We start from the raw sequence: 23,401 nt of genomic DNA on the forward strand, positions 1-23,401 counted from the left end.
AGGTTCGATTCCTGTCGATGATGTGAGGAACTTAAGGATCTTCCTCAGCCATAGCCAAGTTAGCCGGTCTTGGGAGTGGACAGCAGGGTTTTTCCGCCAGTTTATCTGGGATTTTTTCATCCCTCAAGCAGGCTAACCATACCTGTGAACACACAGGCTACAATCATAAAAAAATACAGCAAGGAAGGCAATGGGAAACCACTTGCGTCATTATCTCCCTAGTAATCAGCTACAACCCTCTCTAAGAGAGGAAGCCACAGGATCAGATCAGATAAATATATACACTTTTTAGCTTAATAAGCTATTGTAAATATGTTTTTAAAAAAACCTCCGATTTATATACATTTTATGAATTTTAATATTGTTTATACTTTTTACGTCTCTTTTATACATATCTTTTGCATTTGTTTCTATCGACAGATTTTGTTATGTTAATTATTAAATAGTATACTTCTAAAAAATGTTTCATTTACTACTTTTGTTATTATTTCAACTTTTATGTATAGTTTTTAGTTTTATTGTATATTAGCCCCTTATTTATTGCATGTTTTTGGCACAGTACGACCATAGCTGTCCTTGCACCATTAAACACACACACAAAAAAAAAAAAATCCCACCTCCAAAACACGAAGTCTATCATACCACTCCTTGAACTCATTGACCGTTTCTTGCTCTCACCACTCTATCAGGCAATGTGTTCCACCATCCTCCAAGCACAGAAACCACTCTTCACCCTCTTGCTTACAGCTTCCTTTCATACTTTCCAGGGATGGCCCATTGTCATCGCTGCTTCACCAAGTGAAAGAACTCCCCAGTGTTTACCTTGTAACTGCCTCTCAACAGTGGTATAATAAATTATTTCATAAGTAGAAATGATAAGCACTTAGAAATTTTTTTCCTGCATTTTTTGTCAAGGGAACCTAAAAGTTAACTTTTTTTTTTGCATTATTGCATAATAACATCAATAATTATACAGTAATTGTCAATTTTGGTGATACTTTCACTAATCTGATTATCAACTAACTGGACAGAAACCAGTGTTAGAAGTGACAAACTAAATGAGAAATATATTTTTTGACTCTTAAACTCATGCCTGTAATTTTGTAAAATTGTTATTTTCTGTTATTTATTATTATTATTATTTCAGGCTTCCAAACTTGTTGAAAGTGGTATGGATGCACTCACTCAACAAATTCTTGACCAGAAGACTCGATCAGTACATTACTGGTCTCTCGCTTGCAAAATGTTAGAGAAGTTGAAAAACAATTTGGTGTTGAGAGTACCAAAAGAAAGGCTTTTCGCTGGTTATAGTGATGATATATCTGAACAAGAAATAATTGCACTTCTGGAAGAGGGACAGTTATTTCTTGCATGTGAAGCAATGGACACAGACAAGCTTGAAGATGCAGCTGCAATATTAAGTTCACTGAACTCACCACATGCATCATTTTATTTGGCACTGGTATAGTATTTTTTTTTAAATAACTTATCGTTTTTGACATTTAAGAAAATTTGATGTACTGCAATGTCGACTTTAATTCAAGTGTATTATACATTACTGCTACTTTATTAAAATAAACTGACAATTTTTCCTTTATATAAATAATGCATTCATATGTAATTAATAACCATGTGAGAACCATCCATAATATATTTCTTTTCCATGCTCTCTCAAAAAAAGAAAAAAAAAGTACTATTCCAAATGCAAAAGCATTCATAATCCTTTATTTGAGATAAGTGATTACCTGATTAATTAGGTGTCTTGTTGAATTAGCTGCATAATTATCAGATCTCACATGGAGGTAGCAGGGTTTTTTACTCCCAGAAACTTGGGTCCTTCATCCTGCATACAGACAGCCTTCAGAACACATGCAATTTACAGACAAAAAATACTGTTGTTGGTGATGATGGGTGGTAGATGGCATTGATGGTAGTAGTGTAATAGTAGTAGAATTAAGTAGTAGTGAAGAGAGAGAGAGAGAGAGAGATGTATTTAGCAAAGTGGAGTAGGATACCCTCCTGCGATGAGTCCTTGAACTCCCTGGAGGTGTCATAATAATAATAATATGCATCAAAGAGAACAGACTCAATAATTAGATTTTTACAGCAAAAAAAACAAACAAACAAAACAAATGACCATGAGTATCTTTGATCATTACGTGACGCGCTAAACTCTCAGAGTTTAGCACGTCACGTGATTATAAGAATCACGTGACATCAGTTCTAAGAATAAGTACAAATTGTTTAATGTTCTCATAAACCATGATCCTAGAATGCTGAAAAATTAAGTTTCTACTTGAAGTTACAGTTTGGATCCCAAATGAAATCTATAGGGGGGGGGGGGGGGGGCATGGGAATAATTCATTATAGTGAGTAGCCGTTGCAGTGCATTTCCTTTAAAACATCATTCTGCTTATGGGATTTGGTTGGGACTTTCTGATTGTTTGCTATAGTGAGTAAATTGGGTATAATGTTTGGTATAGTGGCAGTTGTCTTTATTCTTTCTAAAACATCTTCTTTACAGTTTCTTCTTGATACTTCTGATTCATTTAACTCCTATCTGATATATTCTTCCTCCATGCCACTGTTGCAAGCTTCCTCCTGAGTTTGTCACAGTTGCTGTATTGTACTGCAGTTTGTTCATATTAACAGAAAATTCCATATTAGTTAGTCACTGTCTGGTTAAGATAGCATGATCATCCACTTCCAGAAGCAAAGTGATTTCTCTGTTTATGGATAAATCCTCTTTTCCGATTACCTGGTCCAGCACAGTCAAACTTGAGGTACTTTCATCGTATGCTACTTGAGGAATTATCTCTCACTATCTGCATAAGTTCTACCCCCCCCCCCCCCCCCTCCAACAATTACTTGCTTTGTGCTGATTCGGCCAACTTGCTAATGAATATCATCTGTATCTTCCTTTGCATTCCCTAGCCCACCCACAGTAGTAAGCTATATATTTTGTTCTTTGGTTTTTATTTCATAAAAACTGCCGTCATGTTGAATGCAAAGTTCCAGGCATTGACTGGAACATGAATCTGCACAAAAACATTCAGAACCAAGGCTCTCAATGTTTTTATGGTAGGGCTGCAATATGCAATCCCACATTAACCTCAACCAACATGCGGTGTCATGTTCAGTGGTGCAAAGTGGGACCAGGAAGCTTAGAAAGCTGTGTTATGAAGCAACAAATCATGCTACACCCTCTACCGAGTAGATGGATGGGTGTGGCAGATGCCTGGTGAATGTCTCTTACCAGAGTGCGTAAACCCCAACTATGAAATTTGGAGGTTGAGGTGTGATTGTATGGTCCTATTTTTCCTGATTTGGCCTCGGTTTGTGGTGCCACGAACGTTGAATTCATAAATTTTGGACATCGAACAAGTAGATTTTGCCAGCTTGTAAGTACCTGCAGATCAGACCCAATAGAATATTTTTTATATAATAAAAAATCATTTTTGAAACGAGAACTTTTTTTTTTTAACTTTAAACAAACACAAATAATATGTGTACGACAAATTATATTTTCCAAAAAATTAATTTTCTTTTCAAAGGTTTTTTCCCTATTCCTATTATTTATTGATTTTTGGGAATAGTTCTCATACAAAGGAAATATTCTCCAAACAATGCTCAGCACCACTATTCACTTTATGGAACTCCTATTGACTTATTGGAACATTCCATTAAAGGGAAAAAAAAATGGGGTAGGGGAATCTGAGTTGAATAAGGTTTTTGAATAATTTGTTGACCCCCTGATGATAATACACACAACAGTACATGGAAGAAATTAGACTATTTTAAGCCTGATCGTTTTAATCGTTTCAAAAATGTATGAGAGGTACCCTGTGTAAAAATTTTAATTGTGTAATAATATCATCATCATCATCATCAAATTCCTGCCATGTACCCTCAAGGGGTGTACAGGATATGACAGTACTACATGAAAAAATTACATCATTACTAACTTCCTATCTACAATTTTCCTCCAAATCAGTCTGTTACTTGTCAAGACTCCAACATTATCAGATCTTATATTTCTATCGTCTAAGGCACTTTGTACCGTATCAATCCACCTATATCTTGGTCTTCCTCTGGGTCGTTTTCCTGCCAACCTGGCAGAGAACACTTGTTTTGCTAATCTTTCCTCTCCCATTCTATTTAAGTGACCATACCATCTGAGATTAGCTCTGCTAACGCATTCCTGGATGCTGACAATGTCAAGTTCTTTCCTAATATCCTCATTTTTAATATGATATTGCCATTGATGCCATCTGTTCACGCCTCTAAGCTTTCTCAGGACTCTCATATCTGTGGTCTCTAGTCTTTGGTCAAGTGTTTTACTTCTGACCCAGCTCTCAGATCCATAAGTTAAAATTGGTTTGAACACAGTCTTGTATACAGCTAATTTAGTGTTCCGACTAATTTCTTTCTTATTCCATATGAATTTATTCAATTGACTTCCCACGATACCAGCTTTGCTGATTCTGTTGTCTATTTCTATATTTAGTTTACCATCTTCAGTAAAAATTGTGCCTAAGTAGCTGAAATGTTTTACTTGTTCCACAGGTTCTCCATTCACAACACAGTTGACATTTTCAATGATTCTACCTATTTTCATTGTCTTTGTCTTTTTATTGCTGACCTTCATACCATATCTATTACAACAGCTATTCAATTTAGTCAGAGAATCTTGCAGACTTGTAGCGGATTTATTTAGAAGTATAACATCATCCGCATAAAGCAAAGAGCTGACATTAACATCTCCAATTTTGATATCAGGTTTAATACCACTTTCCTTCATAATGTGATCCATATAGATAATGAATAACAGAGGGGATAATGTACATCCTTGTCTCACACCAGATTTAACATTAAACCATCTTCCTGTACTTCCTTCAATTCTAACTGCAGACTCACAACTCAAATAAAGACTAAGTATTGCTTGATATAATGCCCCATTGACACCATATAACTGCAGCGTATTGAATAGCTTCTCTCTTGGCACCTTGTCATATGCCTTTTCCAAATCGACAAAACTTAAATACAGATCTTTGTTATATTCCCATGCTTTCTCGACTATTTGTCGTAAAGTGAAGATCTGATCCTGACAGCCTCTATTTGGCTTGAATCCAGCTTGTTCTTCACCAAGCTTTTCTTCCACAATTCTTCTCAACCGTTTCTCAAGTATACTTGCATAGATCTTGCCAGGAACACTCAGTAGGGAAATACCTCTGTAATTCTCACATTCAGTTTTATTTCCCTTTTTATATATGGGTACTATGAGAGCTCTACTCCAATCATCGGGAATTCGTCCCTCTGTCCAGGCTTTCTGAACTATGCAGTGCAGCCACTGTAAGACTCCTATACCACCATACTTCAGCATTTCTGGTCGAATATCATCTACTCCTGCTGCCTTTCCACATTTCAAGCCTTTGATGGCTTTTTCTACTTCAAGTATGGATATGTATTCCTGACTGCATGCCTGGTCAGTGTTTTTTATCACTGTGCTGTCATCACTACTTGTTTCATTTAGCAGTTTTTCAAAGTAATTACTCCATACTTCAAGGATATCTTTTTCTCCTGTTTTCATTTCACCTTTATCATCTCTAATTCCTTTTACAGCACTCTTTCCTCCATTCCTAAGCTTCTTCAACAACCTCCAGAATATTTTGCCACCTTCTTGATATTTATTTTCTATATTCTTGCCAAAGTCCTCCCATGACTTTTGTTTAGCTAGTTTTACACACTGTTTAGCTTTCTTACATTTGTCTCTGTATTCTGTAAGAGTAAAAGCTGACTTATTTGCCAGGAACTTTTGATATGCTTTCTTCTTTTCCTTCACTGCCTCTTTAACTTCCTGTGTCCACCAGGGAGTTCTGATTTTTTTATCTTTGCACACAACCTCACCACATGCCTCTCTGGCAGAATCAATCAATGTTTCCTTCAGAGTTTGCCACTGAATCTCCAAGGTTTGATTCCTGTTCTCAAACTCTTTCATTTTCTTTTCAATAATATTTCTGTATTTTAGTCTACAGTTTACATCTGAGAGCTGCTCAACTTTTATTCGCTTTAAAACTTTCTTACATGTTATTCTTTTCAATATGAATTGTGTAATAATAATGAGTATAAATTTATTTGTTGATTGTGTTTACTCCTCTATAATCTTATATCCTTTCCTTATATCTTTGCCTGTGGTGTATTAATTTTATTCTTTATTTGTTATTTCCTCAACTCTAAAATTTTGTCCTATACAATTCTTACAGACTCTACCCTTATTATTACCTCTAACCCTTGGCCGCTATAAGTGTATTGCCCACGTGTGCAAAACTCAATAGACAAAGGAGATGCCTCTGGCTAGAGCAAATTTCTTTCTTAGAATACTAGTGTTAACCCTGTTTCAAATTTTGGAAAATTTATTTGTTTACGCTGCACCACCAAATTTCTATAGATAAGAGAAATTTCTTTATCTAAGAGCAAACACCTAAAATGGCACACTATCCTCCTTTCCTTCTCTATTTCCAAACACAATAATCTAATATATTCTTATTTTGCACTGCAGTCGTGACTATCCCGAATAATTTTACGCATAGGTTCTCTTTATGAGTGGTGCATTGAGATTAGTGTTAACCGCCACAATCTACCTTTGTAACCTTTGTATACAAATTTTGAAAAAGGTTCTTACTTTACCGAGGTGTCAGTATCTCACGGGCTTATACTTGCAATCATCAATTGGAATTATATGGCTCGTATTTTCTTCATCTGGTCCCTTTTCAATGAGGTTACCTGGCTGATACGTTCCTTAGGTTCTTGTTTCTGTAAGGTAGATATGCGAATACAATCATGATTCGTTGCCTATGATGTTTACGAAGCACTGCTGCTGATGTTGGTCCACGAGGTTCTGCATTTTCTTCTCGGCCTACGCTGATCTTCTGCTATGCTGAGACCTATATGCATGCTGGCATTCTACTTGGCCGTATAGCCGCTCTCATTCATCTCACCCCGACCTCACTGGAACTTCCCTTCACCGGGAACATCTGGAACAGACCCAAGGCAAAAAGCTTCGTTTTTGTGTTGCAAAAAACTATATACTCCCTCGATGACCTTCACACGGCACCTCAATTCCTCTTCACTCTGTTCCGATGCTTCTCGTTCTCAACCACGGGAAGGACCCCCCCCCGGTGCAACATCGACCCTTGCGTATGTGATTGTCTCAGGTCATGATTTAATCTTCTTATCTTGTTTGTGATTTTAGCCTATGTTCGCATACGATCACATACTTCACCAATTCCTAATTTTTTAAATTATTTTTTTAAATTATTTTTTTTACAATACAATATTCAACAGATTTCAAATCAAGGATGTTATTATCATTTCATTTACATTCAATTTCTTTTTATTAATATACAAGTATTGCATTGAAAATTTAGAATTTAAATCTGAATGAAAGGTAATACGTTATAAATTCTCTTTCATTCAAGATTTAACACCTCTATGAGTGCTGTTGACTAGCCTTATCAGTTGATTGGGAGGCATAAGAATTAGTTTACCAGATCTTATCATTTAGATTAGGTCATTTTATAAATCTGCTGCTTCTGCTGATTTTAAAAATAATCTTTCAAATTTGTAGTTGCTGTGATGAAGTATTAGTTTTTTTTTTCACCTGATCCAAGGTATGGTCAGCTAGATGTGACTGACCATAGTTGTGAAAGCAGATGTATTTCTTGTTTCAACAAGGCCAATGTTTGCCTATCTCTCAATTTGACCAGAATATGATAAATTGCAAGAACAAGAACCTTTTAAACACATGGAACAGAGAGCAGAGGAAGAGATCCTTTGAAAAGTGGAGAAGGGATGCCAACTACACATATATTAATTCTGATGATACCATTTGAGAATGCCAACTCATCATGTATTTCTCTCATCTAATAGTAGTCTCTATCTTCTCAATATGATGTCACTCAGATGCTGTCCTCCTTTATCATCTTATTTCTCTCTCTCTCTCTCCAAATCTATCTCAGATACTCAAAATTTCCAATCCTGTCTGTCCGTATACATTCCATCATGTTGTTCACAGTTATTGCTTGTGTTCTCAGCATTCTCCTACCACACACTACTAAGTAGTAGACCCATCATTCTTGCTTTCTCTCAGCAACTGAAAATCCCTCCTGAAATCATATTTGCCAAGTAGCATAACTGTTTGCTGCATTTTTCACTTCTTTATTTTCAGCTACAACTCTAGAATGTCACCCCCCCCCCCTTGCACACAATTCAAACATACTTTTGATATTTGCCTTATCTTCTGTGTTCTTTAAGAGGCACCACACAACACAGTGCACCCTTGTTTACCACATTAGTTCATACTGCATTTCAGTTCAGTGGTAATAATATCCACATTCTGCTGACTTCTGTCTTTTCATTCATGGTTTTCTTTGACACCCTATTGTTTTCATTCTCTAGTCTCTTTACATTCATACCTTTCACCTTGCCATTTCTCCGATAATTCTTTCAGCTCACTAACCCGCACCTATTGTCATTTACTCCACTGTTATTCTCACTTCTTATCAATATGCTGGCCTTTGATTTTGATGATGATGATGATGATGATGTTATTCTCACTTCTTATCAATATGCTGGCCTTGTTGGCTGAGTAGTTAGCATATTAGGAGAGGAGACCTCCACATAGCCTTTAAAGGAATGCGGAGAACCGACCAGGGCTTCTGACCTAATGTCCAATCCTCACCTTCTCGTGGTGCACCCTGTTGGGTATCTACTTTGATACTGAACGAACGAGGATGGGCTGGCAATTTGGGATTTAGCCGACCAAATTGTATTCTTATTGGTTAAACCAAAATAAAAAATGATGGTACAACATGACAAAATTTCATGCCGGCTGGGGCGTCGCCCGGTTAAACAAGGCCCCCGTTGTTTTCGCCAGGGAACCAGGGCGAACAGCGAAAAGTCAGCTACTGGAACAAATCTGAAAACAAACCCCAACTCAACATCACCAGAGTTAAAGATCGGTACTATCAACGTAAGAAGCCTGAATGGCAAAGAAATGGAGCTAGCTGAGGAATTAGATAAGTACCAGATCGACATAATAGGGGTGACTGAAACAAAAAAGACCAAAACTGGTGAGATCTTTCTGAGCAATAAATACAAAATGTTATATTCAGGCAATGACAATCAAGGAAAAGAAGGAGTAGCCATAGTATTCAACACAAAATACGAGGCTAATCTTCTTGAATGGCAGTCAGTCTCAAGTAGAGTAATGTGGGCAAATATGAGAATGGGGAACTGGACAATGAGACTTATTTGTGCCTATGGTCCCACAGAAGGTTCTACTAAGGTAGAAGTGGAGGAATTTTTTGAGGCTTTAGAAAAAGCAACTGACACAATGAAAAAGGAAAAGTTGGTCCTTGTTGGGGATCTAAATAGTAGAGTAGGAGATGATTGTGAGACATACAAAAATATTTTGGGAAAATTTGGAGAAAAGAGCAAAGCTAATAATAATGGCAAATATCTGTTGGATTTCTGCTCAGGACATGGACTGGTTATTACTAACACCATGTTCCAACATAAAAATGTGCACAAATTCACATGGAGAGAAGAGGCTAGGAATAAGAAAAGTCTCATTGACTATGTTATTGTTGATAGTGATGTTTTCTCCCTGGTGCAGGACGCCAGAGTGTACAGAGGATTTGAAATTGGAAGTGATCACTATTTAGTCTTGAGCAGGATAAAATTGAATTTCATATTGAAAAGAATAACATGTAAGAAAGTTTTAAAGCGAATAAAAGTCGAGCAGTCTCAGATGTGAACTGTAGACTAAAATACAGAAATATTATTGAAAAGAAAATGAAAGAGTTTGAGAACAGGAATCAAACCTTGGAGATTCAGTGGCAAACTCTGAAGGAAACATTGATTGATTCTGCCAGAGAGGCATGTGGTGAGGTTGTGTGCAAGGATAAAAAAATCAGAACTCCCTGGTGGACACAGGAAGTTAAAGAGGCAGTGAAGGAAAAGAAGAAAGCATATCAAAAGTTCCTGGCAAATAAGTCAGCTTGTGCTCTTAGAGAATACAGAGACAAATGTAAGAAAGCTAAACAGTGTGTAAAACTAGCTAAACAAAAGTCATGGGAGGACTTTGGCAAGAACATAGAAAATAAATATCAAGAAGGTGGCAAAATATTCTGGAGGTTGTTGAAGAAGCTTAGGAATGGAGGAAAGAGTGCTGTAAAAGGAATTAGAGATGATAAAGGTGAAATGAAAACAGGAGAAAAAGATATCCTTGAAGTATGGAGTAATTACTTTGAAAAACTGCTAAATGAAACAAGCAGTGATGACAGCACAGTGATAAAAAACACTGACCAGGCATGCAGTCAGGAATACATATCCATACTTGAAGTAGAAAAAGCCATCAAAGGCTTGAAATGTGGAAAGGCAGCAGGAGTAGATGATATTCGACCAGAAATGCTGAAGTATGGTGGTATAAGAATCTTACAGTGGCTGCACTGCATAGTTCAGAAAGCCTGGACAGAGGGACGAATTCCCGATGATTGGAGTAGAGCTCTCATAGTACCCATATATAAAAAGGGAAATAAAACTGAATGTGAGAATTACAGAGGTATTTCCCTACTGAGTGTTCCTGGCAAGATCTATGCAAGTATACTTGAGAAACGGTTGAGAAGAATTGTGGAAGAAAAGCTTGGTGAAGAACAAGCTGGATTCAGGCCAAATAGAGGCTGTCAGGATCAGATCTTCACTTTACGACAAATAGTCGAGAAAGCATGGGAATATAACAAATATCTGTATTTAAGTTTTGTCGATTTGGAAAAGGCATATGACAAGGTGCCAAGAGAGAAGCTATTCAATACGCTGCAGTTATATGGTGTCAATGGGGCATTATATCAAGCAATACTTAGTCTTTATTTGAGTTGTGAGTCAGCAGTTAGAATTGAAGGAAGTACAGGAAGATGGTTTAATGTTAAATCTGGTGTGAGACAAGGATGTACATTATCCCCTCTGTTATTCATTATCTATATGGATCACATTATGAAGGAATGTGGTATTGAACCTGACATCAAAATTGGAGATGTTAATGTCAGCTCTTTGCTTTATGCGGATGATGTTATACTTCTAAATAAATCCGCTACAAGTCTGCAAGATTCTCTGACTAAATTGAATAGCTGTTGTAATAGATATGGTATGAAGGTCAGCAATAAAAAGACAAAGACAATGAAAATAGGCAGAATCATTGAAAATGTCAACTGTGTTGTGAATGGAGAACCTGTGGAACAAGTAAAACATTTCAGCTACTTAGGCACAATTTTTACTGAAGATGGTAAACTAAATATAGAAATAGACAACAGAATCAGCAAAGCTGGTATCGTGGGAAGTCAATTGAATAAATTCATATGGAATAAAAGAGAAATTAGTCGGAACACTAAATTAGCTGTATACAAGACAGTGTTCAAACCAGTTTTAACTTATGGATCTGAGAGCTGGGTCAGAAGTAAAACACTTGACCAAAGACTAGAGACCGCAGATATGAGAGTCCTGAGAAAGATTAGAGGCGTGAATAGATGGCATCACTGGCAATATCATATTAAAAATGAGGATATTAGGAAAGAACTTGACATTGTCAGCATCCAGGAATGCGTTAGCAGAGCTAATCTCAGATGGTATGGTCACTTAAATAGAATGGGAGATCAAAGATTAGCAAAACAAGTGTTCTCTGCCAGGTTGGCAGGAAAACGACCCAGAGGAAGACCAAGATATAGGTGGATTGATACGGTACAAAGTGCCTTAGACGATAGAAATATAAGATCTGATAATGTTGGAGTCTTGACAAGTAACAGACTGATTTGGAGGAAAATTGTAGATAGGAAGTTAGTAATGATGTAATTTTTTCATGTAGTACTGTCATATCCTGTACACCCCTTGAGGGTACATGGCAGGAATTTGATGATGATGATGATGATGATGATGTTATTCTCACTTCTTATCAATATGCTGGCCTTGTTGGCTGAGTAGTTAGCATATCTGCGTCCGAATGAGTCTCGATGAGTCTTCGGACTACGTGGAGGTGTCACGTAATAATAATAATTATTTCCCCTTTTGAAACTTGTTCTCGTACTACATTTACTGCTATAGTTGCCATTTTCTCAGTTTTTCCTCAAGATCCAATTTGTTTAAGAAGTTACAGGAAAAATATACCATTACAAAAAAATTGAGTATAAACATCATAGAATAAACATGTTCCAAATAATCATATGTTCATAAAATTTTTGTTTTGTCTTGTACCTTGGTAGTATAGGTGATTTCATCACTTTACCCTCTGAAGTGTTCTGATTGGAGATCAAACTCATCTCTCGCTTGAATTTGAAATATTGAAAGGAGATTATGTTCAAGAATCTGAAAGTAATCCTGCTGTATTTACATTAGTTGTAAAAGCAGTATTGGCATATACTGAGTATAGAGCCATAAGGCTTCAGGTTTCTGCTTGGTCTCTGCTGAGAACCAACAGTTTGAAACCAGCAGGCCATGAAACTTAATTTAAGCATTAAGAAAAGGCAAACATACAAGTTTCTGGGCAGAGCTTATGTATTTTAACATAGTATATACCATTGCAATTCTGATGCTGAAACTTAAGTTTTCTTTTATATTTGACTATGGGTGGATCCATAATATGCTTTATTTTAATAGCAGTCAGCATATTTTGAATTTACTAAGACAGAGATGTTTCCTTGTATATTCTACAAAAGCTGACTGGATGTGGTAGTGACTACACATACTTAAAATGGAGAATAAATTTTAATATAAATTTTATTTTGCTACGCTTCTCTGAAAAAGTTATAAAGAAAACTAACAAAAATTATAAATAAAACTTTAAAAAAAAGTAGAGTAATAACAAAAATTTCTGTGTCTACATGGTCACCATTTGTGCATTTAACAGAAACAGTAAGGAAGATGTATATCATCACTTACAGGCATCTAAATGTGACTTCTGTTTCTAACAGAACATGGTTGTAGATACAACTGCTGTCAACCTCACTTTTCCAAACTCTACTTTCTCATGATTGTTTATTTCACATTTGGTGGTGCTTGTATTTTGTTATTACTGGCATTTCATTCCAAATTAGGAATATCCTCTTTTTGACATTCCCTTGCTCAAAATTTCCTTTTTTTAATCTCTTAAATATATTTGCTGACTTAAACTCTTATCATTTCTGATAACCTCTGTGATCACTTTGATTGTTTAATCTCTGAACATGATTTTCTGCATTCCGAACAGTGAGGTTATCTTTTCTGGAGATTTCATTGTACTGTGTTCCAACCGGCATTCCATTTTGAATTTACTGCAACAGTTTATGCTGATTTCATATTTGGAGTGGTGTACCAAAAATTAAATTAATAAATGCTTCATGCTGTTCAGAAGAATGCAGTCTGGTTAATAGATGATGTCTCTCATAAACTAACTCTGATAACTTTCTCGTGGATATTCTGTTTCTGCCTTGTGCCTTTTCTGTAAATATTATTGCAGCCACTGTTGTGGTGCATTGGTTACTTCCTTTATTCTTCCATTTTTTTTCTCTAGTCAGGAGGCACATGAAGAGTCCAAGATGTATTTAGCAAAGTGCATTAGCAGTTTGCAGAATATTTTTACTTAGCGAATCATATAGCTTCTGGCACACTTTTAAAATTCCCTCATTTAACTTCATATTATTCTCATGGATGCACTTAAAGAATTAGGTTAATTGAAATCTCTGATGCTGAGAGGATTGGTAAAAACAGTATTAGATTTTAGAAACCCTAAAAGAAATCTTTAGGACATTTTGAAGTACCTCTGTGTCATTTTATTTCTTAAGCTGGAACATATGCAAGGTGTGAAACTGGGCATGGATAAATAGCTGATTAATGGATAGACATCAAAAAGTAATACATGATGGAGTTGTAAAGGGAAGGCCATAGCAAATGGTGTATGTCACAGGGTTCTGTAGCAGGTATCCTGATCCTGAGTAAAATCAGAAATGATTTTAGGGGGAATATGCAATTTACTAATGATGCTAAACTGGGAACAGCAATAGTTACTAAAAGTAATGTAAAGTTGTTGAAAGTTGATCTAAATAGAATAGTAGTTTGGAGAGTTGATAAAGATCTATAAAGTCACTTTCTTATAGTGTACATTGGGATTAAAAAATCATAGGTTGAGTATTGCATAGAGGAAACTTCTGCAAGAAAATAATGAAGATAGGGATTTAGTGTGTTATTAATAAGTGAGTCATAAGGGGTCACAGCTAAATGATTGGCAAGAGTTCCCCACCTAACCCTTCAGGAATGCTGAGTACTGACCAGGACTTCTGCTCTAATGTCCAGTCCTTTGCTTCATGCATTACTCCCTGTTAATGAATATACACCTGGATACTGCATGAATGAGGATGGACTGGCAATTTGGCAATGCATTTTTTTATTCTTAAATCTATTTGTGTAGAAAGAATTAAATCAGACACAAAAAGAAGGTGCAAATCCTGATGAAATGTTATACTGCTTAGTTAAACAGCCTCCTCCTGCATTATTTTTGCATCATGTAATTAGGACAAACACTGAAAAGTAAAGTCATCTATAGAAAAAACCATCAGTCAGCAGAATTGAAGATGATCACCATAAACATATGAAATATCAGTGAAAATGAAAACTGGCAGGATGAACTAGTACTACATCATGATTTGTGTTACATAGATAAAAAAAGACTACAATAAGTATAATTCTTCTAAATAATAAGTATAGGATGTTGTATTTGGGCAGTAATGATTAGGGGAAGGAAGAAATAGAATATTCAAAACGAAATGTGAAGATAAACTTCTTGTTTGGTACACAGTTTCAAGTAGTGATGTGGAAAAAATTTGAAAATAATGAATCTACAGAAGATTCTGCCCAATAAGGATGAAGTAATTTTTCATGTCGAAGGCAGCCAGCTGACATAATAGAAAAAAAAAGGAAAACGGGTTCTTGTTGATGTGAACAGCAGAGTATGAATTGAATATCAGACGTGTAGAAATCTTTTGGGAAAATTAGAAGTAATGGACTAATAATAATACTAAGTTCCTGTTGAATTTCTGTTCAGGATGTAGACTAATTGTCACTAGTGCATTAAGGGAGTTTGTTTACACTCCAGTGAAATTGATACTTTTTTTAATCTGTGTTAATTGTGCTTTTTGACTTAATATGCTGTTTTTATAGTATATTACTGCTAATTTTCATGTGTTTATTGTGGTATATGTTCTTGATGTATTGTTGTAGTTCTGTGAAATGGTGCAAAATCTCACAAGAAAAATACAGAAACAACAAAGAGGAATGCCTGAATAGTGAAGTTATGAACAAGGAGTCTTGTCCAAATGAACAGAATCATGCCTTTTCAAAAAACTGTCGAGGATATCAAAAATGAATTAACTTTTGAAATATGCTGACTGAAACAAATTACTAGATGAACAATTTTGAAAGTTGAAAAGCAATTAGAGAGAGAAGCATAAGAAAGGAGGCATTGGAATAAGAGAGAAATTAGTCGGAACACTAAATTAGCTGTATACAAGACAGTGTTCAAACCAGTTTTAACTTATGGATCTGAGAGCTGGGTCAGAAGTAAAACACTTGACCAAAGACTAGAGACCACAGATATGAGAGTCCTGAGAAAGATTAGGGGCGTGAACAGATGGCATCAATGGCAATATCATATTAAAAACTAGGATATTAGGAAAGAACTTGACATTGTCAGCATCCAGGAATGTGTTAGCAGAGCTAATCTCAGGTGGTATGGTCACTTAAACAGAATGGGAGAGGAAAGATTAGCAAAACAAGTGTTCTCTGCCAGGTTGGCAGCAAAACGACCTAGAGGAAGACCAAGATATAGGTGGATTGATACGGTACAAAGTGCTTTAGACGATAGAAATATAAGATCTGATAATGTTGGAGTCTTGACAAGTAACAGACTGATTTGGAGGAAAATTGTAGATAGGAAATTAATAATGATGTAATTTTTTTCATGTAGTACTATCATATCCTGTACACCCCTTGAGGGTACATGGCAGGAATTTAATGATGATGATGATGATGATGGCATAAGAAAGGAAAGCAGCTAAAAAAGAAATAGCAGAGCACCAATTAGGTAAAATATTGCATAACAATGATCAGGTGGCTAAACTTGATTATAGAAAGGCTATATGGTATAGAGATTAAATAAAACTTGCAACTGATGACTGATGACTGTGTTCAATCAAAACTGTATTTGAATGTTATTGAAAAACAAAAGAAAAACAAGATTTGGTAGTTCTGGTAGGAATGAACAATTTGACTGGGATAAATACGGTGTGAAGGAGGACATGAAAGGATTGCTGTAAGAAATTATGGCAAGAAATGATTGCTGGAAGATTCATAATGGCAAACGATTCTGTATATAGTCTGTGTAGAAAGAATTGTTGCAACTTTTTGAATGTATGGAGTGAGTTTGAAGGAAGAATGGATTTACATAAGAGGCAGCCTGCGCTTTAATGCATTTGTTATCACTTTTAGACTTAATACGGAAACTCCACGAAACTAGATTATGTTGGAAGGAATGTTGAGAATCTGTGCATTAAGAGTAAACTAAATTATGCAGCTATGCTAATGATACAAATATTCTTACTAGTGGATGTAATTATGATAAAAAGAGGATAATTATGTGCTCATCTTGCTTGGACTTTAGTTTGTGCAAGGAAGTCAGTATAAATGAAGCATTAGAAATTAATAGAGATCTAAAAATTGTGTAATTGGATCATACAGACTATAGGTGAACATACAAAAAAGCATGGTGGCAACTTTTATGTTTGTGCACAAATACCAGGATATGAGGGGGGGTGAATATGTTGTGGCCTCAGATTATTGATATTAGTGAAAACTGACTCAGAATAGATATAACAAGTATTGAATATCAAGGATGCAGTATTTTTAGAAACGACAAATAAGATAGTAGACATGTGGGGGAGAGAGGGAGTGATGCTAATGAAATTTGAGTCCTGTTGATGATATAAATAATAGAGATACATGTAGGGCTGGATGTGGGTTCAGAGAGACCATGACACATCTCAATGTTGTTTTAGAACCCACAGCATTAAAGTTAAAAGACATCATGCAATATGTGCCATTGTAAAGAACTGACTAGAACAGAAAGGATGGATAGCCAGAAAGGAGCCAAATATCAGGACTGAAGTAATCATAAGAAAGCCTGATCTCTTGGCATCAAGAGATGGTAGTGTTGTCATCCTGGATATTCAAGTCTGTGGATGGAACCAAGACCTTGATCAGTCAAATGAAGATAAGATAGATTATTATGGTTGTAATCCAGGTATTATTGTTTAGAAGAATATGGCTCTCTACTGGTTTTCTTTGCTATAGCCATCTCTGATAGAGGCATGTGAAGTCCTATAAGGATGCACAGGTGTTAGGTCTTAGTGCCCAAGATATCAAAATACTTTCTCTCTGAACCCTTCAAGGAACATTTTTTGCATGTAAAATGCATCCGCAAATGATAAATATGATATCTAAGGAAGGTGTTGGTTAGACTTCAATATATTTATAAAGCATACATCAGTGGTTTGAACATTGTGTGTGCAAACCAAAAATGATTGCAAATGATTCCAAAACCAAAAATGATTGCAAACATATGGCATTAAGCAAAGGACTGCCTGACATATAACTACTACAAACAGCTCAAAATCCAAAACATAGATTATGGAAAGCAATAATAAAGCTTGTAGAAACAGCACTACTTCCATGGCATGCCTTCGAATAAATCTACAATGCTCTATCAAGGCTGTTAATAACTTAACAGAACTCATAAATAGAAAAAATATAGGACTGGCATTAATACAAGAACCCTACTACATCAACAACAAAATATACGGCTTTCCAAGTAATTATAAAATATTTTCCAAAGGATCAGAAAGAAAGAGAGCTGCAATACTCATAGTAAACCCTTAAATCGAGGCAATACTCATAGTAAACCCTTAAATCGAGGCAATACTCATAGTAAACCCTTAAATCGAGGCGATATAATTACCCAGCACAGCAACGAGGACTCGGTATTTATTGAAATTACGTACAGAGGAATTAAAAATTTTGCTGTGAGTATGTATCTCTACTATCACACAGACATAAAACACGACTTAGAAAAAAGAGTAACATCGCGGAGTTTACCACCAACCACAGCCTAATACTTGGAATAGATAGCAACATCCAGGAATGCGTTAGCTCTGCTAACGCATTCCTGGATGTTGACAATGTCAAGTTCTTTCCTAATATCCTCATTTTTAATATGATACTGCCATTGATGCCATCTGTTCACGCCTATAATCATTCTCAAGAATCTCATATCTGCGGTCTTTAGTCAAGTGTTTTACTTCTGACTCAGCTCTCAGATCCATAAGTTAAAACTGGTTTGAACACTGTCTTGTATACAGCTAATTTAGTGTTCTGACTAATTTCTCTCTTATTCCATATGAATTTATTCAATTGACTTCCTACCGTACCAGCTTTGCTGATTCTGTTGTCTATTTCTATATTTAATTTACCATCTTCAGTAAAAATCGTGCCTAAGTAGCTGAAATGTTTCATTTGTTCCACAGGTTCTCCATTCAAAATACAGATGACATTTTCAATGATTTTGCCTATTTTCATTGTCTTTGTCTTTTTATTGCTGACTTTCATACCATATCTATTACAACATCTACCCAATTTAGTCAGAGAATCCTGCAGACTTGTAGCGGATTTATTTAGAAGTATAATATCATCCGCATAAAGCAAAGAGCTGACATACCATTTTCCTTCATAATGAATAAATAAAACAAAGAGCTAACATACCATTTTCCTTCATAATGAATAAATAACGGAAAAAACTCACGTTTTTTCCGTTATTTATTGTGTACCGATATGTCTACTCACGGTTTACATCTTTTAAAACTTTTCCTTCATAATGTGATCCATATAGATAATGAATAACAGAGGGGATAATGTACATCCTTGTCTCACACCAGATTTAACATTAAACCATCTTCTTGTACTTCCTTCAATTCTAACTGCTGACTTACAACTCAAATAAAGACTAAATATTGCTTGATATAATGCGCCATTGACACCATATAACTGTAGCGTATTGAATAGCTTCACTCTTGGCACCTTGTCATATGCCTTTTCCAAATCGACAAAACTTAAATACAGATCTCTGTTATATTCCCATGCTTTCTCGACTATTTGTCGTAAAGCGAAGATCTGATCCTGACAGCCTCTATTTGGCCTGAATCCAGCTTGTTCTTCAAGCTTTTCTTCCACAATTCTTCTCAACCGTTTCTCAAGTATACTTGCATAGATCTTGCCAGGAACACTCAGTAGTGAAATACCTCTGTAATTCTCACATTCTATTTTATTTCCCTTATTATATATGGGTACTATGAGAACTCTACTCCAATCATCGGGAATTCGTCCTTCTGTCCAGGCTTTCTGAACTATGCAGTGCAGCCACTGTAAGACTCTTATACCACCATATTTCAGCATTTCTGGTCGAATATCATCTACTCCTGCTGCCTTTCCACATTTCAAGCCTTTGATGGCTTTTTCTACTTCAAGTATGGATATGTATTCCTGACTGGATGCCTGGTCGGTGTTTTTTACCACTGTGCTGTCATCACTGCTTGTTTCATTTAGCAGTTTTTCAAAGTAATTACTCCATACTTCAAGGATATTCTTCCGTTTTCATGTCACCTTTATCATTTCTAACTCCTTTTACAGCACTCTTTCCTCCATTCCTAAGCTTCTTCAACAACCTCCTGAATATTTTGCCACCTTCTTGATATTTATTTTCTATATTCTTGCCAAAGTCCTCCCATGACTTTTGTTTAGCTAGTTTTACACAGCGTTTAGCATTCTTGCATTTGTCTCTGTATTCTCTAAGAGCACAAGCTGACTTATTTGACAGGAACTTTTGATATGCTTTCTTCTTTTCCTTCACTGCCTCTTTAACTTCCTGTGTCCACCAGGGAGTTCTGATTTTTTTATCCTTGCAGACAACCTCACCACATGCCTCTCTGGCAGAATCAATCAATGTTTTCTTCAGAGTTTACCACTGAATCTCCAAGGTTTGATTCCTGTTCTCAAACTCTTTCATTTTTTCTTCAATAATCTTTGTGTATTTTAGTCTACAGTTCACATCTGAGAGCTGCTCAACTTTTATTCGCTTTAAAACTTTCTTACATGTTATTCTTTTCAATATGAAATTCAATTTTATCCTGCTCAAGACTAAATAGTGTTCACTTCCAATTTCAAATCCTCTGTACACTCTGGTGTCCTGCACCAGGGAGAAAACATCACTGTCAACAATAACATAGTCAATGAGACTTTTCTTATTCCTTGCCTCTTCTCTCCATGTGAATTTGTGCACATTTTTATGTTGGAACATGGTGTTAGTAATAACCAGTCCATGTTCTGAGCAGAAATCTAACAGATATTTGCCATTATTATTAGCTTTGCTCTTTTCTCCAAATTTTCCCAAAATATTTTTGTATATCCGACAATCATTTCCTACTCTGCTATTTAGATCCCCAACAAGGACCAACTTTTCCTTTTTCATTGTGTCAGTTGCTTTTTCTAAAGCCTGAAAAAATTCCTCCACTTCTACCTTAGTAGAACCTTCTGTGGGACCATAGGCACAAATAAGTCTCATTGTCCAGTTCCCCATTCTCATATTTGCCCACATTACTCTACTTGAGACTGACTGCCATTCAAGAAGATTAGCCTCGTATTTTGTGTTGAATACTATGGCTACTCCTTCTTTTCCTTGATTGTCATTGCCTGAATATAACATTTTGTATTTATTGCTCAGAAAGATCTCACCAGTTTTGGTCTTTTTGTTTTAGTCACCCCTATTATGTCGATCTGGTACTTATCTAATTCCTCAGCTAGCTCCATTTCTTTGCCATTCAGGCTTCTTAACTGGCTATGCACACTTAAGACCCCAAAAGAATTCTGTCATTATGTTGCAAGTTAAAGAAAGAATGAATGTGAAAGAATAAATGGTTTACAGGTGCAGAAGAGATTTTTCAACTAATGAGTGCTCATTTTTGCTAAACTTTATCAACCTGATGTATATTAACTTGGTCTTAATGAATGCTATTATGGTGACAAATCATAAGTACTACAATCCACACTGGTCATTATTTCCAAAACTGGTACTTTTTTGGGTGCCATGGCCAAAAATGAATAAGTGCATTAACTGACTATTCTGAGAGTGGCTGCAAAAACAGATTCACCACTATGCATTCTCACATAATTGCAGCTGGGAAGTGCATCACCATTGAAGCGCTTCATATTTTTTTAAATTAAATTCTTCATTTGTTCAAATTCTTTAGCCGCAGCATTTTTAGATATGGTATAGAGCAGCATTTCTCAATCTTTTTGACCCTTGACATAATTTTCAGGTATCAGAAGTTATCTGTTGTATGGGTTGTTATTTCCAAGTTTATTTCCATGGGATTCCCTTTACTTGTGATTAGTGGTTTAGTTCTCTTCTAATTAATTTTATGCTTTACTGGTGAAAGTTTCTTCCATCTTTGTCAGGGTGGATTTCAGCTTGTCTTCAATATCAGCGACAACTGCTATATCACTGGCAAATCATAGCCAGTTATTTGCAGTTTTATTCATCTTAATTCCTGTTTCTGTTAGTTTTGTTAATTTTTTTATTGTTACTTCAATGTAGAGATGAAACAGTATTGGAGAAAGAGAACACTCTTGACTTACACCTTGATGTATCCTTGCTGTTTTTGTTTTGTTGTTTATTGTTTCTATTTGGGCTTCTTTGCTTGTAGAGATTAAATAAGAGCCTTCTATCTTTTCCCATCTATGTCCACTCTTTATCAGAGTATTTTTATTCTTCTCAAATCTTCTTTCTGTAATTGTAAGAGCTAGCATTACATCTCTTGCCCTTAGTTGTTTCCTGAACCCAAACTGGTTTGCTGAACGTTAGACATTTAGGGATAGTGTTAGCATTCCAGCATCTTTTTAGCAATGCAAACCAGTTGAACTGGATAACTTTATGCTTTTCATGCCATAGAGGATGGCATGATTCATTGCTCTGAAGATGTTGGGTTAAAAAATATCAAATTATTATTATTATTACGTGACACCTCCAGGGAGTCCAAAGACTCATCAAGGGAGGGCACCTACTCTACAACTCTGTCTCCACCATTCAATCTACCAACCACAACTACACCAATGCCATCTATTTCCCACCACCACCACTACTATTTCCACAGACAATCCCAAACATCCATGCCCATGGTGGGATTTGAACCCACAGCCTTTTGGCTAGAGAGTGGATACGCTAACTGCTTATCGAATAAATTAGTCATATTTTTTTCCTTTTTGGTGGTGTTTATATTATGAATCGGTATTTGACTTTCTTTGGCTTCTTTCCAGTTTAATCTTGAAAATTTCCCTCCTGTCTGCTAATCAGCTGATTTTCTCTCATCATGAAATATTTTTTCTACGCACTCAGACTTGGTCAATCCTCTCTGAATACTTGGAATGCATAGGGATTCTTCTCTAAATACCCTGAATCTCTTGTTATCCCTTAGAACACTGGTTGATCAACACTAATCATGTATTTCCTGACTAGAAACTTTCACGAATGTTGAACCTCCCCCCACCAAATCCTTATAGAAGAGGCAAGAGATATAAGTTGATCATGTGTGTGTGTGTGTGTGTGTGAGAGGGTGAAGGTGTGAATTTGAGTTAGAGGAATTATCACTTAATTGTATTGCTCTCTCTCCACTAAGCATTCCTACTGAAGTTTTTGGTTCACCACCTTCAATGTGTGAGCAGTATTCCAATATTGAAAAGATTAAGATTTATACAATCTCATCGGTTGTTCAGGCAAGAAGTGCATATAAGTTGAAAAGATACTTTTTTTTATTTTCTTTTTTTTAATTTTTTTTTTTATTATTTTTATTTTTTTAAAGGCTGAAGTGGTTGGAACTTATAGCAAGAGAGAAAGGTCTGGTAGGAAAGTTCCAAAAGACAGGAAATGTATTTCGGTTGGTAAGTTCATATGATGCTACTAGAGAGAGTCATCGTATTGAAAGACCAGCACAGCTGTTATTCTTAGAGCAGCCTTTCCTCTCTACATCAAAATATTGGTCCAACCAAATTGGCATGAATGTTACAAAATTACAGGCATGAAACATAACCGCACTTCTCTATGGCATGTTTTCACCCCATCCTACAACCTTTCTCACCTAAGGAAGTCTCATACTGCATTATCCAACTTTCTTCAGTTGTTTAATGCACACAGAGCAGCACACTCTGATTTCTTATTCATGTA

At 35.9% G+C, this 23,401-nt stretch overlaps 1 protein-coding gene across 1 annotated transcript in view; it reads left to right on the plus strand.

The window, feature by feature from the left end:
• Nucleotides 1-23,401, plus strand: part of LOC150102901 (E3 SUMO-protein ligase RanBP2-like) — a 673,019-nt gene that overhangs the window by 255,456 nt on the left and 394,162 nt on the right. Inside the window, exon 17 of the mRNA XM_090397978.1 lies at nucleotides 1,148-1,462. Within this exon, the coding sequence (XP_090254104.1) occupies nucleotides 1,148-1,462 (315 nt within the window). The remainder of the gene's footprint in view (nucleotides 1-1,147; nucleotides 1,463-23,401) is intronic.

This window comes from Typopeltis vanoorti, chromosome 9 (assembly GCF_054136105.1).
Source record: "Typopeltis vanoorti isolate ZY-2024b chromosome 9, IOZ_Tvanoo_1.0, whole genome shotgun sequence".
Taxonomy (NCBI): domain Eukaryota; kingdom Metazoa; phylum Arthropoda; class Arachnida; order Uropygi; family Thelyphonidae; genus Typopeltis; species Typopeltis vanoorti.